Below are 16,343 nucleotides of genomic sequence, written 5' to 3' on the forward strand. Positions count from 1 at the left end.
CAGCGGTGATGGCCCCAGCCCCCACACCTCTCTGGGTACTGTGTGACAGCGGTGATGGCCCCAGCCCCCACACCTCTCTGGGGGCTGTGTGACAGCGGTGATGGCCCCGGCCCCCACGCCTCTCTGTGGGCTGTGTGACAGCGGTGATGGCCCCAGCCCCCATGCCTCTCTGTGGGCTGTGTGACAGCGGTGATGGCCCCAGCCCCCATGCCTCTCTGGGTACTGTGTGACAGCGGTGATGGCCCCGGCCCCCATGCCTCTCTGGGAGCTGTGTGACAGCGTTGATGGCCCCGGCCCCCATGCCTCTCTGTGGGCTGTGTGTCAGCGGTGATGGCCCCGGTCCCCACACCTCTCTGGGGGCTGTGTGTCAGCGGTGATGGCCCCGGCCCCCACGCCTCTCTGGGGGCTGTGTGTCAGCGGTGATGGCCCCAGCCCCCACGCCTCTCTGTGGGCTGTGTGTCATCGGTGATGGCCCCGGTCCCCACACCTCTCTGGGGGCTGTGTGACAGCGGTGATGGCCCCGGTCCCCACACCTCTCTGGGGGCTGTGTGACAGCGGTGATGGCCCCGGTCCCCACACCTCTCTGGGGGCTGTGTGTCAGCGGTGATGGCCCCGGTCCCCACACCTCTCTGTGGGCTGTGTGTCAGCGGTGATGGCCCCGGCCCCCACGCCTCTCTGTGGGCTGTGTGTCAGCGGTGATGGCCCCGGTCCCCACACCTCTCTGTGGGCTGTGTGACAGCGGTGATGGCCCCGGTCCCCACACCTCTCTGGGGGCTGTGTGTCAGCGGTGATGGCCCCGGTCCCCACACCTCTCTGTGGGCTGTGTGTCAGCGGTGATGGCCCCGGTCCCCACGCCTCTCTGTGGGCTGTGTGTCAGCGGTGATGGCCCCGGCCCCCACGCCTCTCTGGGGGCTGTGTGTCAGCGGTGATGGCCCCGGTCCCCATGCCTCTCTGTGGGCTGTGTGTCAGCGGTGATGGCCCCGGTCCCCACACCTCTCTGTGGGCTGTGTGTCAGCGGTGATGGCCCCGGTCCTCATGCCTCTCTGGGGGCTGTGTGTCAGCGGTGATGGCCCCGGTCCCCACGCCTCTCTGTGGGCTGTGTGTCAGCGGTGATGGCCCCGGTCCCCACGCCTCTCTGTGGGCTGTGTGTCAGCGGTGATGGCCCCGGCCCCCACGCCTCTCTGGGGGCTGTGTGTCAGCGGTGATGGCCCCGGTCCCCATGCCTCTCTGTGGGCTGTGTGTCAGCGGTGATGGCCCCGGTCCCCACACCTCTCTGTGGGCTGTGTGTCAGCGGTGATGGCCCCGGTCCTCATGCCTCTCTGGGGGCTGTGTGTCAGCGGTGATGGCCCCGGTCCTCATGCCTCTCTGGGGGCTGTGTGACAGCGGTGATGGCCCCGGCCCCCATGCCTCTCTGGGGGCTGTGTGACAGCGGTGATGGCCCCGGCCCCCATGCCTCTCTGGGGGCTGTGTGACAGCGGTGATGGCCCCGGCCCCCATGCCTCTCTGGGGGCTGTGTGACAGCGGTGATGGCCCCGGCCCCCATGCCTCTCTGGGGGCTGTGTGACAGCGGTGATGGCCCCGGCCCCCATGCCTCTCTGGGGGCTGTGTGACAGCGGTGATGGCCCCGGCCCCCATGCCTCTCTGGGGGCTGTGTGACAGCGGTGATGGCCCCGGCCCCCATGCCTCTCTGTGGGCTGTGTGTCAGCGGTGATGGCCCCGGTCCTCATGCCTCTCTGGGGGCTGTGTGACAGCGGTGATGGCCCCGGCCCCCATGCCTCTCTGGGGGCTGTGTGACAGCGGTGATGGCCCCGGTCCCCACACCTCTCTGGGGGCTGTGTGTCAGCGGTGATGGCCCCGGTCCCCACACCTCTCTGTGGGCTGTGTGACAGCGGTGATGGCCCCGGCCCCCACGCCTCTCTGTGGGCTGTGTGTCAGCGGTGATGGCCCCGGTCCTCATGCCTCTCTGGGGGCTGTGTGTCAGCGGTGATGGCCCCGGTCCTCATGCCTCTCTGGGGGCTGTGTGACAGCGGTGATGGCCCCGGCCCCCATGCCTCTCTGGGGGCTGTGTGACAGCGGTGATGGCCCCGGCCCCCATGCCTCTCTGGGGGCTGTGTGACAGCGGTGATGGCCCCGGCCCCCATGCCTCTCTGGGGGCTGTGTGACAGCGGTGATGGCCCCGGCCCCCATGCCTCTCTGTGGGCTGTGTGACAGCGGTGATGGCCCCGGCCCCCATGCCTCTCTGTGGGCTGTGTGACAGCGGTGATGGCCCCGGTCCTCATGCCTCTCTGGGGGCTGTGTGTCAGCGGTGATGGCCCCGGTCCTCATGCCTCTCTGGGGGCTGTGTGACAGCGGTGATGGCCCCGGCCCCCATGCCTCTCTGGGGGCTGTGTGACAGCGGTGATGGCCCCGGTCCCCACACCTCTCTGGGGGCTGTGTGTCAGCGGTGATGGCCCCGGTCCCCACGCCTCTCTGTGGGCTGTGTGACAGCGGTGATGGCCCCGGCCCCCATGCCTCTCTGTGGGCTGTGTGTCAGCGGTGATGGCCCCGGTCCTCATGCCTCTCTGGGGGCTGTGTGTCAGCGGTGATGGCCCCGGTCCTCATGCCTCTCTGGGGGCTGTGTGACAGCGGTGATGGCCCCGGCCCCCATGCCTCTCTGGGGGCTGTGTGACAGCGGTGATGGCCCCGGCCCCCATGCCTCTCTGGGGGCTGTGTGACAGCGGTGATGGCCCCGGCCCCCATGCCTCTCTGGGGGCTGTGTGACAGCGGTGATGGCCCCGGCCCCCATGCCTCTCTGGGGGCTGTGTGAGAGCGGTGATGGCCCCGGCCCCCATGCCTCTCTGGGGGCTGTGTGACAGCGGTGATGGCCCCGGCCCCCATGCCTCTCTGGGGGCTGTGTGACAGCGGTGATGGCCCCGGCCCCCATGCCTCTCTGTGGGCTGTGTGTCAGCGGTGATGGCCCCGGTCCTCATGCCTCTCTGGGGGCTGTGTGACAGCGGTGATGGCCCCGGCCCCCATGCCTCTCTGGGGGCTGTGTGACAGCGGTGATGGCCCCGGTCCCCACACCTCTCTGGGGGCTGTGTGTCAGCGGTGATGGCCCCGGTCCCCACACCTCTCTGTGGGCTGTGTGACAGTGGTGATGGCCCCGGCCCCCACGCCTCTCTGTGGGCTGTGTGTCAGCGGTGATGGCCCCGGTCCTCATACCTCTCTGGGGGCTGTGTGTCAGCGGTGATGGCCCCGGTCCTCATGCCTCTCTGGGGGCTGTGTGACAGCGGTGATGGCCCCGGCCCCCATGCCTCTCTGGGGGCTGTGTGACAGCGGTGATGGCCCCGGCCCCCATGCCTCTCTGGGGGCTGTGTGACAGCGGTGATGGCCCCGGCCCCCATGCCTCTCTGGGGGCTGTGTGACAGCGGTGATGGCCCCGGCCCCCATGCCTCTCTGTGGGCTGTGTGACAGCGGTGATGGCCCCGGCCCCCATGCCTCTCTGTGGGCTGTGTGACAGCGGTGATGGCCCCGGTCCTCATGCCTCTCTGGGGGCTGTGTGTCAGCGGTGATGGCCCCGGTCCCCATGCCTCTCTGTGGGCTGTGTGACAGCGATGATGGCCCCGGTCCCCACACCTCTCTGTGGGCTGTGTGACAGCGGTGATGGCCCCGGCCCCCACGCCTCTCTGTGGGCTGTGTGACAGCGGTGATGGCCCCGGTCCTCATGCCTCTCTGGGGGCTGTGTGTCAGCGGTGATGGCCCCGGCCCCCATGCCTCTCTGTGGGCTGTGTGACAGCGGTGATGGCCCCGGTCCCCACACCTCTCTGTGGGCTGTGTGACAGCGATGATGGCCCCGGTCCCCACACCTCTCTGTGGGCTGTGTGACAGCGGTGATGGCCCCGGTCACAGTGAAAAGAGAGGCCTGGAAGATGGATCACAACAACCTTTGGGGGTGGTGGATATTATGCAATAGGGCTCAACCCTTCTCTGTGTTTCCAAATTCACTGACAGGCATGTCCCCACGCTCCCATAACCCCTGGGGGAATGAATGCCAGGTGGTGTTCTTTTACAGTGTGTGGCATGTTAATGGCACGAAATGGCATGAAAACCATTTGTTTTTACCTACTGTGATACAATCGTACTGTATGTCATGTACTGTGTAAGAAGGGTCTCTAACCTTTCATGTCAGCGTAATAGCCGGCTTCGCCTCGTTGCTATGACCACTTCACAACCATGATAGAAATGTCATAACACCTGGCCTATCATGTATTATTACTTAGTTATAAACTGGGTCGTTCGAGCCCTGAATGCTGATTGGCTGAAAGCCGTGGTATTTCAGATCGCATACCACAGGTACTTGTTTACTGTTTCTAATTACGTTGGTAACCAGATAAAAAAAACAATAAGGGAACTCGGGGGGGTTTGTGGTATAAAAACGGCCGATAAACAGCCCTTAGCCATGGGGTATATTGGCCATATACCACACCCCCTCGAGCCTTATTGATTTAATAGATCCTCTAAGATCACCACCCTGCGGTCTTTGTTTCCACGTTCCGCCCCTGCGGAGTGGATTGGACCGGACTCTGCCCGCCTGGCTCTATCAGGCTTTGTCTCAGCTGTTCTGGGTTATTTTGAGAGGTGGACAAAGAGGAATTGGATGGTTGACATACCAGGGGAGACAGACAGGCTGCCCAACCCCACTGCATGGTGGCAGCACTGGGCTGCTGGAGCACAGCATGGTCCCACACTACCCCCTCCCCTCTCTCTCCTCTCATGTTGACATATTGATTGTGCTTAAACACTGTACATAGAAACCAGTTACCATATCTATGCACATACAGTATGCAGTATGCACATACACTTGAGTGTCCCATATAGGCCTTTTTATAGATAGTCGAGGCGTGACACTGCTGTCAAAATAATTGTGATGCGTCTGTCGAAGCGTCTCAAGCTTGCTTGTTGATGCTTACATGAACATCAGATTAGTGTAGAGATTAAAATAATGAATTATTGGCCACTTGCCAGCCAGTCTTGCATCCATGACTCTGCTAAGTGCTTCCAGCTGATTCTATATCTCATATTTATGTCACGGTGAGATAAAGATGAATATTAAGAAAGTATTTTGAGAGTCATGATTGGAGGACCAAAAATGTCCTGTTTAGACAAACGTGTAAGTGAAACGTTTTTTGATTCTGCAGATAGACCAGTCAAAAGTTTGGACACACCGACTCATACAAGGGTTTTTCTTTTTTTTTTACTATTTTCTGCATTGTAGAATAATAGTGAAGACATCAAACTATGAAATTACACATATGGAATCATGTAGTAATCAAAAAAACTGTTAGCCACCCTTTGCCTTGATGACAGCTTTGCACACTATTGGCATTCTCTCAACCAGCTTCACCTGGAATGCTTTTCCAACAGTCTTGAAGGAGTTTCCACATATGCTGACCACTTGTTAGCTGCTTTTCCTTCACTCTGCGGTCCAACTCATCCCAAAACATCTCAATAGCGTTGAGGTCGGGTAATTGTGGAGGCCAGGTCAACTGATGGAGCACTCTGTCAATCTCCTTCTTGGTCAAATAGCCCTTACACAGCCTGGAGGTGTGTTATGGGTCATTGTCCTCTTGAAAAACAAATGATTGTTCCACTAAGCACAAACCAGATGGGATGGCATATCGCTGCAGAATGCTGTGGTAGCCATGCTGGTTAAGTGTGCCTTGAATTCTAAATAAATCACTGATTGTGTCACCAGCAAAGTACCCCGACACCATCACAACTCCCCCTCAATGCTTCACGGTGAGAACCACACATGCTGAGATCATCCGTTCACCTACTCTGCGTCTCACAAAGACACAACTGTTGGAACCAAAAATCTGACTAAATGTCCATTGCTCGTGTTTCTTGCCCCAAGCAAGTATCTTCTTATTATTGGTGTCCTTTAGTAGTGATTTCTTTGCAGCAATTCGACCATGAAGGCTTGATTCACACAGTCTCCTCTCAAAAGTTGATGTTGAGATGTGTCTGTTACTTGAACTCTGTGAAGCATTTATTTGGGCTGCAATTTCTGAGGCTGGTAACTCTAATGAACTTATCCTCTGCAGCGGAGGTAACTCTGGGTCTTCCTTTCCTGTGGCGGTCCTCATCAGAGCCAGTTTCATCATAGCGCTTGATGGTTTTAGTGACTGCACTTGAAGAAACCTTCAAAGTTCTTGAAATGTTCCGTATTGACTGACCTTCATGTTTTAAAGTAAGGATGGCCTGTTGTTTCTCTTTGCTTATTTGAGCTGTTCTTGCCAAAATATGGACTTGGTCTTTTAGCAAATAGGGCTATCTTCTGTATACCCCCCTATCTTGTCACAACACAACTGATTGGCTCAAACGCATTAAGATGGAAAGAAATTCCACAAATTAACTTTTAACAAGGCACACCTGTTCATTGAAATGAATTCCAGGTGACTACCTCATGAAGCTGGTTGAGAGAATGCCAGCTTCAGTGTGTGCAAAGATGTCATCAAGGCAAAGGATGGCTACTTTGAAGAATATGTGGATTCCGTATGTGTTATTTCATAGTTTTGATGTCTTCACTATTATTCTAACATGTAGAAAATAGTAAAAATAAAGAAAAACCCTTGAATGAGTACGTGCATCCAAACTTTTGACTGGTACTGTATGTTCCCCAGTGACTGTGCAGTTTTTTAAATCTTTTGCCATGGTTTGCCCTCCTGTGTGGTTCACAAAAAGGTGACATTTGATTCCCTCGAAGGGTATTTATTTAGCCTCCATAAGACAGGAAACCATACTCTCTTTTACACCCCCACATGTAAAGTCAATGGGCAGAGATGTTGATGATGCCCCTAGACTTGTGTAAAACTTGTGTTAATGGTTAACATCTTAATGTGGTGTTGATTGTTGTTGAATGATTTCCACCAGGATATGTTACCCATGCACTAGCTGTTACTCATCATTCAGACATATGTGAGACTTCCACGTGTGACTCATATTGACAGATAACATGTGGCTAATATAAACAGGAACCTATTCTAGACTTAGACTCAACTCTTGAGTGTGAAGAGAATACTCCCCTCAAGCTGTCTAAGACGGTTATCTACTTGACCCAGTGGCTCTAACCAGCGGTGTAGTGGACGGTCAACACAGAGACATAACCAGGGGGGTAGTGGATGGTCAACACAGAGACATAACCAGCGGTGTAGTGGACGGTCAACACAGAGATATAACCAGGGGGGTAGTGGACAGTCAACAGAGAGACATAACCAGGGGTGTAGTGGACAGTCAACAGAGAGACATAACCAGAGGTGTAGTGGACGGTCAACACAGAGATATAACCAGGGGTGTAGTGGACAGTCAACAGAGAGACATAACCAGGGGTGTAGTGGATAGTCAACACAGAGATATAACCAGGGGGGTAGTGGACAGTCAACAGAGAGACATAACCAGGGGTGTAGTGGACAGTCAACAGAGAGACATAACCAGGGGTGTAGTGGACGGTCAACACAGAGATATAACCAGGGGTGTAGAGGACAGTCAACAGAGAGACATAACCAGGGGTGTAGTGGACAGTCAACAGAGAGACATAACCAGGGGTGTAGTGGACGGTCAACACAGAGACACAACCAGGGGTGTAGTGGATGGTCAACACAGAGACATAACCAGGGGTGTAGTGGACGGTCAACACAGAGACATAACCAGGGGTGTAGTGGATGGTCAACACAGAGACATAACCAGGGGTGTAGTGGACAGTCAACAGAGAGACATAACCAGGGGTGTAGTGGATGGTCAACACAGAGACACAACCAGGGGTGTAGTGGACAGTCAACAGAGAGACATAACCAGGGGTGTAGTGGACAGTCAACAGAGACATCACCAGGGGTGTAGTGGAGGGTCAACACACAGACACATAACCAGGGGTGTAGTGGAGGGTCAGCACAGAGACATAACCAGGGGTGTAGTGGACAGTCAACAGAGACATCACCAGGGGTGTAGTGGATGGTCAACAGAGAGACATAACCAGGGGTGTAGTGGATGGTCAACACAGAGACACAACCAGGGGTGTAGTGGATGGTCAACAGAGAGACATAACCAGGGGTGAAGTGGAGGGTCAACACACAGACACATAACCAGGGGTGTAGTGGAGGGTCAACACACAGACACATAACCAGGGGTGTAGTGGAGGGTCAGCACAGAGACATAACCAGGGGTGAAGTGGATGGTCAACACACAGAGATATAACCAGGGGGGTAGTGGATGGTCAACACAGAGACATAACCAGGGGGGTAGTGGATGGTCAACACAGAGACATAACCAGGGGTGTAGTGGACAGTCAACAGAGAGACATAACCAGGGGGGTAGTGGATGGTCAACACAGAGACATAACCAGGGGTGTAGTGGATGGTCAACACAGAGACATAACCAGGGGTGAAGTGGATGGTCAACACACAGAGACATCACCAGGGGGGTAGTGGATGGTCAACACAGAGACATAACCAGGGGTGTAGTGGATGGTCAACACAGAGACATAACCAGGGGTGTAGTGGATGGTCAACACAGAGACATAACCAGGGGTGAAGTGGATGGTCAACACACAGACACACAGAAATTATATTATTTTATACTAATACAATTGCTCAGAGAAAGAGATTTCGTATCTTTCTCAAAAAAGTAGAGGTCAGAAATATTGACACCCATATAAAGTAGTCAAAAGTTAAGTATTTGGTCACATATATCTAGCACGCAATAATTACATTAAGCTTGTGACTCTACAAACTTGTTGGATTCATTTGCAATTTGTTTTTGGTCTTGTTTCAGATTATTTTATGCCCAATAGAATGGTAATGGTAATTAATGGTAAATAATGTATTGTGTCATTTTGGAGTCACTTTTATTGTAAATAAGAATATAATATGTTTCTAAACACTTCTACATTCATCTGGATGTTACCATGATTACGGAGAAATCCTGAATCAGTGTCAAAGATCATACCCCCAAGACATGCTAATCTCCCTGTTCTTTTTTGGTATATTATTAGGATCCCCATTAGCTGTTCCTGGGTTCCACACAAAACATGAAACATGACAAAATACAGAGCATTAGTAGACAAGAACATCTCATGGACGGAAGTACATATATTTAAAACAAGAAAAACACAACTTAAAGGTTCTGTACTGACTCAATAATGAACAAAAATAAACGCTTCCTGGCCGGCTCTCCTCTCTCCACTGGGATTCTATTACCGGGGCTGAGTCACTGGCTTGCTCGCGCTCTCCCGTGTCGGTAGAGTCACTGACGTGATCTTTCTGTCTGGTTTTGCACCCCTCTCGGGCTTGTGCTGTGGGGAGATCTTCGTGGGCTATACTCTGCCTTGTCTCAGGGTATTAAGTTAGTGGTCTCTTGATATCCCTTTGGTGGTGTGGGGGCTGTGCTTTGACAAAGTGGGAGGGGTTACATCCTGCCTGGTTGGCCCTGTCCGGGGGTTAACTTTAGAAGGGGCCACAGTGTCCCCCGTCAGTCCCCAGTATCTATGCTGTAATAGTCTGTGCCGAGGGACAGGGTCAGTCTGTCCTATCTGGTATAATTCTCCTGTTTGATCTGTTATCCTATGTCACTTTAATCATGTATACATGCTGTTTTACCCACTTCATATGTACATATACACTGTATTCTAGTCAAGGCTCATCATATATAACTACTGCTGTACACACCTTTTCTATTCATATACTGTCCATAATGTCTATACACACACCATTATATATATATATATATATATATATATATATATTCATATACTGTCCATAATGTCTATACACACCATCCTGTCCATATATCTTCCAGACTCAGACATTGCTCGCTCTAATATTTACAGGCATACATTTACCTCTTCTAGTTGTCATTGTACAACTGATTAGGTATCCCCCTTTCCCATATACATATACAGTAAGTATTGTATTTTCTAAGGCAGAAATTAGAGTTGTTTCTCATTTAACCCCTAGATGGCAGTAGCTACTCACATCTTCCCAGACTCATTCCTGACCACCAACCACTGAGAATCGGTGAAACTGATTTCCTTTTGAATCAATGGACTGCTTTGACATTATATTTTGCCCTCCAACAATATATTGTATAAAGCTAATGATTAACACTGTGTTTTTGGTTTCTCTGTTGCTGAACACTTGGTCATGTTAATGTCACTTAGACCACTGTAGCATTGATCTGTGTAAGGAGTTTTCCCTCCTTTGCAAAACTCATGTTTTGTATTCATCCCCTACTGCTTATCATTATGACTAACAGACTGTAGGTTATGTCACATGGTCTATCAATCATTAACCCTGTGTCAAAGTTTTTAAAAAACAGGTCAAAACAATGTTACAATCTACTGTATATTTGTCTTAGTATTTAACAGTTCAGGTACTTAGGTTGTTCCTCAGGGAACCTCACTCTAAGGTTGTTCCTCAGGGAACCTCACTCTAAGGTTGTTCCTCAGGGAACCTCACTCTAAGGTTGTTCCTCAGGGAACCTCACTCTAAGGTTGTTCCTCAGGGAACCTCACTCTAAGGTTGTTCCTCAGGGAACCTCACTCTAAGGTTGTTCCTCAGGGAACCTCACTCTAAGGTTGTTCCTCAGGGAACCTCACTCTAAGGTTGTTCCTCAGGGAACCTCACTCTAAGGTTGTTCCTCAGGGAACCTCACTCTAAGGTTGTTCCTCAGGGAACCTCACTCTAAGGTTGTTCCTCAGGGAACCTCACTCTTAGGTTGTTCCTCAGGGAACCTCACTCTAAGGTTGTTCCTCATCGAACCTCACTCTAAGATTGTTCCTCAGGGAACCTCACTCTAAGGTTGTTCCTCAGGGAACCTCACTCTAAGGTTGTTCCTCAGGGAACCTCACTCTAAGGTTGTTCCTCAGGGAACCTCACTCTAAGGTTGTTCCTCAGGGAACCTCACTCTAAGGTTGTTCCTCAGGGAACCTCACTCTAAGGTTGTTCCTCAGGGAACCTCACTCTTAGGTTGATAATGCTTCTCTCTAAGATGGATGACATATGGGGTTGTAACTTCTTATTCATCATGGATGGTGTTTTATAAAAAAAATTAGGTTAAACACTTGACACGGTGGTCAAATACTCTATCCTCAAGCATAACTTCCCATTCTTCAATGCCGTTGCTTGCACTGGTCCTCTTACTCACCAAGATCCTTACAGCTGTTTTTCTGTACCTTTCCAACGTACATCAATCCGTTTTTGAAAAAGCAGAGGAAAGGAACAAGAGTTGTAGACGTCTGTGGACTGTTCCAGGACAGACCTTGACTGGAAAGAACAAATAAAATACTCCCTATAGCTAAACACGGTCTGATTCCCTGTATTAGTCACAGGTCAGTATTGACTTTCCCACCAATACCAAGAGTGTGCAAAGTTGTCATCAAGGCAAAGGGTGGCTACTTTGAAAAATATATTTTGATTTGTTTAACAGTTCTTTGGGTTACTACATGATTCCATATGTGTTATTTCATGTCTTCAAGTCTTCACTATTACAATGTAGAAAGAGAAACCTTTGAACGAGTAGGTGTGTCCAAACTTTTGACTGGTACTGTATGTATGTACAATGGTAAAATGTGTCTGAGTTATGATTTCAGAGAGTTTCTAATGAAATGTGCCTATGTATAGGAATGGTAAATTGTTGCAATACTTTTGCACACTCATTAAAAAAAAAGTTATTCTTTCACATTTTAACAGGAACGATATCAACATAATATGACTTTTATTAATGCCTGTGTCAGAATATATTATTTAGCATTTACATGATTTCCATCCTCAGAACCAAGGATGGAACCTCCATTTTGTGTCTTTCCTGTCAGTCGCACCAGTCCCTCAGACTCCTGCGTAGGTGCCGTTGTAGAAGAAAGGCCTGTCAGTCACACAGTGACCTACGACTTCTGGGGTCCATCTCTGGACCTTGGGCTTGCCCTCTTTGACTTGCCGGACGATGACGGTACTGCGGGACGCCAGAGAGGGGTCCGCGTCGAAAAAGTTGAAGGGACGCAGGAAGAAGCCCACGGCATTGCCGGGCGTCGCCGTATTGGGGATGTCCTCTGAGTGGGGCACATGCAGGAAGCCCACCGTCACCCAGGCAACCAGGTCCTACACAGGAGACAGGTTGATTGATTAATTGATTGATTGTATTTATTATTTAGTTATTATACAATTATAATGCCATCCAGGGTAGGGAAGCTTCTATTTTGAGTCTGAGAATGAGTTGAGTTATTGGTAACAATAGGTCTCACCTGGTTAATGATGTTTTCATCGTTGCAGATGTAGTCCTCAAAAGACACCACCGGCTCCCAGGGGTCGTTCTGAGTGTAGATACTACTGCTGGTGGGCTCACTGTCCTTGTGTTTGGTCACAGCCAACGGGTATCTACATACAGAGGAAGATAAAGCCACTCTCACCAGTATACATCATATGTAGTGCACTTCAGACTGAATCCGAACTGTCTGACAGTAGATGTCAGATGCTATAATAATCTGAATCCCTCGGCCGTCATTACAGATCACTGCATTCTTCGATACAACTGTAGAGTTATTTTCTACCACGTTGATGGATGCTTTTTTCCTCCGAACAAAAAACAATAACAAATGCTCCTGGGGCAGCAAGTGGTGCTGTTTCGCCTACCTCAGCTTTAAAGGGATAGTACCCATACTACCCCACCATATGATTAGATGGTGCCAATCTTTCCCATACATTGTTGGTAGTGGCCTGCAGATTTCCTCTGTCTACAGTGGGAACTACTCAACAGATGGTGTGGGATGAACTGAAGTTGATTGAGGTATGAAAACATCTGCTAAACTTTGATTTTCAGGGTGAACAGTCCCTTTAGCTGTGTGTTGTCGTTACCTGGACCAGCTGATGCCGTTCTCCTCCATCCAGCCACGGGGCAGCACACTGTTAGCGTGGGAGTTGTACTGGATGCGGTAGCCCTTCTGGTGGCCCCACTTGTTCTTCTCGTTGGGGTTGTAGAAGTGCACGTAGCGGGGGAACTTCTTGCCGAAGCGGAAGGCGGCGCCGCGTTCCGTCTGGTGCTGCGTCTTGACGAGCTTGGATTGGACGACGGAATGTTTATGGCTCCACGGGTTGGTGAAGTTCACATACTTGAGGTTCATCGACTCAAAGCTGTTCTCCCGACCTGGAGCGTTTGACAAAAGCAATCATATTAACGGGGTTAAGCAGGGTTGGGGTCAAGCAGGGTTGGGGTCAAGCAGGGTTGTGGTCAAGCTGGGTTGGGGTCAAGCAGGGTTGGGGTCAAGTAGGACTGGGGTCAAGCAGGGTTGTGGTCAAGTAGGGCTGGGGTCAAGCAGGGTTGGGGTCAAGTAGAGCTGGGGTCAAGTAGGGCTGGGGTCAAGTAGGGCTGGGGTCAAGCAGGGTAGGGGTTAAGCAGAGTTGGGGTCAAGCAGGGTTGGGGTCAAGTAGGGCTGGGGTCAAGCAGGGCTGGGGTTAAGTAGGACTGGGGTCAAGCAGGGTTGGGGTCAAGTAGGGCTGGGTCAAGTAGGGTTGGGGTCAAGTAGGGCTGGGGTCAAACAGGGTTGGGGTCAAGTAGGGCTGGGGTCAAGCAGGGTTGGGGTCAAGCAGAGTTGGGGTCAAGTAGGGTTGGGGTCAAGTAGGGCTGGGGTCAAGCAGGGTTGGGGTCAAGTAGGGCTGGGGTCAAGTAGGTCTGGTGTCAAGTAGGGCTGGTGTTTGCAATTAATTCCATTTCGATTTCAAAAGAAGAATTGAGATGCAATAATGAATGCATTTGAAACCTTTATTGCCCTTTGTTGAGTTTAAATGCAGTGGACCTAGGCATTGAAGTAATGTTCTGATATTGCACAGACTAGGAAAAATCATCACATTTATCAGTTGTATTGCCCATGGCACATGATATGAAAGGTTATTTTGGGTTTCTTGTCAATGATTCATCACAATGGCTGACATAATTTCATGTTGTTGTATTTGGCTGGGAGCAACAATCATAAACCAACCATCTAGGAGCAACACCCATAATGCAATGGTGGACCAAAGATCTAAAATACCTTCAAGAATTTGACATTCTTCCCTAGAAGTCAGATCAAACAGAGGCTAGAACACAAGCCTGTACGTGTGAACATTGTCACCTTATTTCTTTGGTATTTTATTTCCTTTCTATTTTGAAAGTATACCAACCCATGTGTTATTATAAATTGCTGTATTTACATATAGACTGAACTTTGTAGCTTTACAGACAGATAATCAGCAACCATTCACAGAATTACAAAATGTGGTTCCTGAATCCTGAATGACATAATCACACTACCAGATTGATAGAACAGAACTCACCAGCAATATCAAGGTCAACCTTGTAGTGGATGAGATGCGTGTGCAGGTTGCCCAGAACGTAGTTATACACCTTGGACCCGTAGTGTAGTCCGTTAGGCGTGAAGAAAGTGGCGTGGATGTAACCGGTGGCACTGACCCTGGACTCCATCACTCCGTTCTGATAGAAGAGGAAGTCCCAGATGTAGTCGTAGTTATAGACGGTGGAGGTGGTCCGAAGCACCAGCACGTGATTCTCCAGACCCCCGAAAAAGTTGTAGCCCCCTTGGAAGTTATTGTTGAAGTGCCTCCTCAGAGGCATCCCCGTGGTCATCTCAAACACACACAGGGCGTTCTTGTAATGTACAGGCTTGTCCGTATCGTAGTAATGGTGCAGGTCTAGAAAGGTGGCGATTTCAGGGCAGTCGATGCCAGGCGCCAGCTCGTAGTCATGGGTGCCCATGACCCAGCCGGCGTCAATGTATTTGGTCTGCATGGCGGCGGGGGTGTCGCCTGAATAGAAGGCAATGGCCTCCTGGAGACTGACCTCGTAGGCGATGCGCTCTCCGTTGAAGCGCAGGTCGAAGATCTGGAGGCCGGCGGAGGAGCGTACACGGAAGGCGAAGGACCAGCCAGCATATTCCACAAAGTTCCCATCCACATGGTAGCGAGGGCCTTGGGGCTCCACCAGCTTGGGCCCGTGGATGTCAGTGCGGCGGTTGCTGTGCCCACGGGGAATGTAAGTGGAGTACAAGTCCTCGTTGTCATGGTCAGGAAGTTTGACTTTCTCCAGCGTTCCTTTCTCGTATTGTTCCGCCAGTTCCTCCACCTTGTCAAAGTACTGGCCATTGTACCACACCTTCTCCACCGTCCAGCGCTCAGGGTCCAGGTCTTTATGATTCACAAGGACCTCAAAGCCCACAGGATGGATGAAGTAGCCCTCCACAAACTTCTGCAGCATGATCCAGGTCCTCCTCTCACCCGACTCCAAACCACGGGGTGCAATGTCAGAGAACGTCAGGCAGCGGTCGGTACAGTTGTGGAAGGAAAATCCCCCCGTGGTCTCAAACAGCACCTTGTGGACCTTGGCGGTGATCTTTTGCAAGATGTCGATGATGTGCGAGTACTCAGCCACTGTAATGGGCCGTGACTCAAACCGAATGGGCTTGTCTACCTTGAAGGTCTTCTCCCTGTACGAAGTAGGAAAGGGAAGTGGACTTACGATGATCTCAGTGATGTTGGGCTGGGACTGGTTCCCGAAACTGCACCACCACCCTGGCCTGGCGCGTGGGCTTGGCCTGGCCCCGGTTCAGGGCCCTCAGTGCCTTGTGCTTGCGTGGCAGGTGGAGTTCCATCAGCAGAATGCTATTCTTCTTCAGGGACTTGCCCCGGGCCGCTGTCAGACCCAGCTTTGGCTTTCCTTGCAGGTAGTCCCGGACATGGCGCATCTCATTGGGGGTCAGGTTGGCGAACATTGATACCCCGTGGTGAGCCCACTCCCGACCACGGTCAGCTTCACACACATCCAGAGCGAGCAGCACCAGCAGACAGAAGCACCTCATGGCCATGTCTACTGAGACCCAACTGGGAGAGAAGACAGACAGTGCAGAATGTGTTCTTATAGTCACCAACCTGTTGTTTTTCCTGTTCGACCCTTGCACTTGAGCTATTAAGCTATGTCTGAAGCTTATCTAATAAAAGCACTTGAGTAAACCCTCTACTGATCTTATAGCCTTCTCTGTTTCATCCAGTGCTTCCAACGCTGAAAAGAAAAACATACTTTACAGCATATCTGGCATCCAGATACAGACATATTCCCCCCACACCCGTTCTCTCCACATCGGGCAACGCAACCTTCCTCCTCCTTCTCCTCCTCCTCCTCCTTCTCCTCCTCCTCCTCCTCCTCCTCCTCCCCAGGTGAATCTGGGATTTATGTTTTACAGTTGCCTCTTTCAAACAGTTAGATGTTATAACATGCTCCTTTAACCCTATTTATGTAATATTGCGATATGCTGCGATGAGGCTGAACTTAAA

General features: G+C 51.3%; 1 protein-coding gene across 1 annotated transcript; it reads right to left on the reverse strand.

Annotated features, from left to right (window-relative positions):
* Positions 1 to 11,855: 11,855 nt before the first annotated feature.
* Positions 11,856 to 15,877, reverse strand: LOC139583302 (diamine oxidase [copper-containing]-like). Its single transcript, XM_071414217.1, is given in 5 exon segments — positions 11,856 to 12,125; positions 12,269 to 12,401; positions 12,879 to 13,167; positions 14,334 to 15,570; positions 15,572 to 15,877. Coding segments are annotated over 5 exon segments (2,235 nt in total).
* Between the last annotated feature and the right edge of the window lie 466 nt (positions 15,878 to 16,343).

Source organism: Salvelinus alpinus, chromosome 8 (assembly GCF_045679555.1).
Source record: "Salvelinus alpinus chromosome 8, SLU_Salpinus.1, whole genome shotgun sequence".
Lineage (NCBI taxonomy): Eukaryota > Metazoa > Chordata > Actinopteri > Salmoniformes > Salmonidae > Salvelinus > Salvelinus alpinus.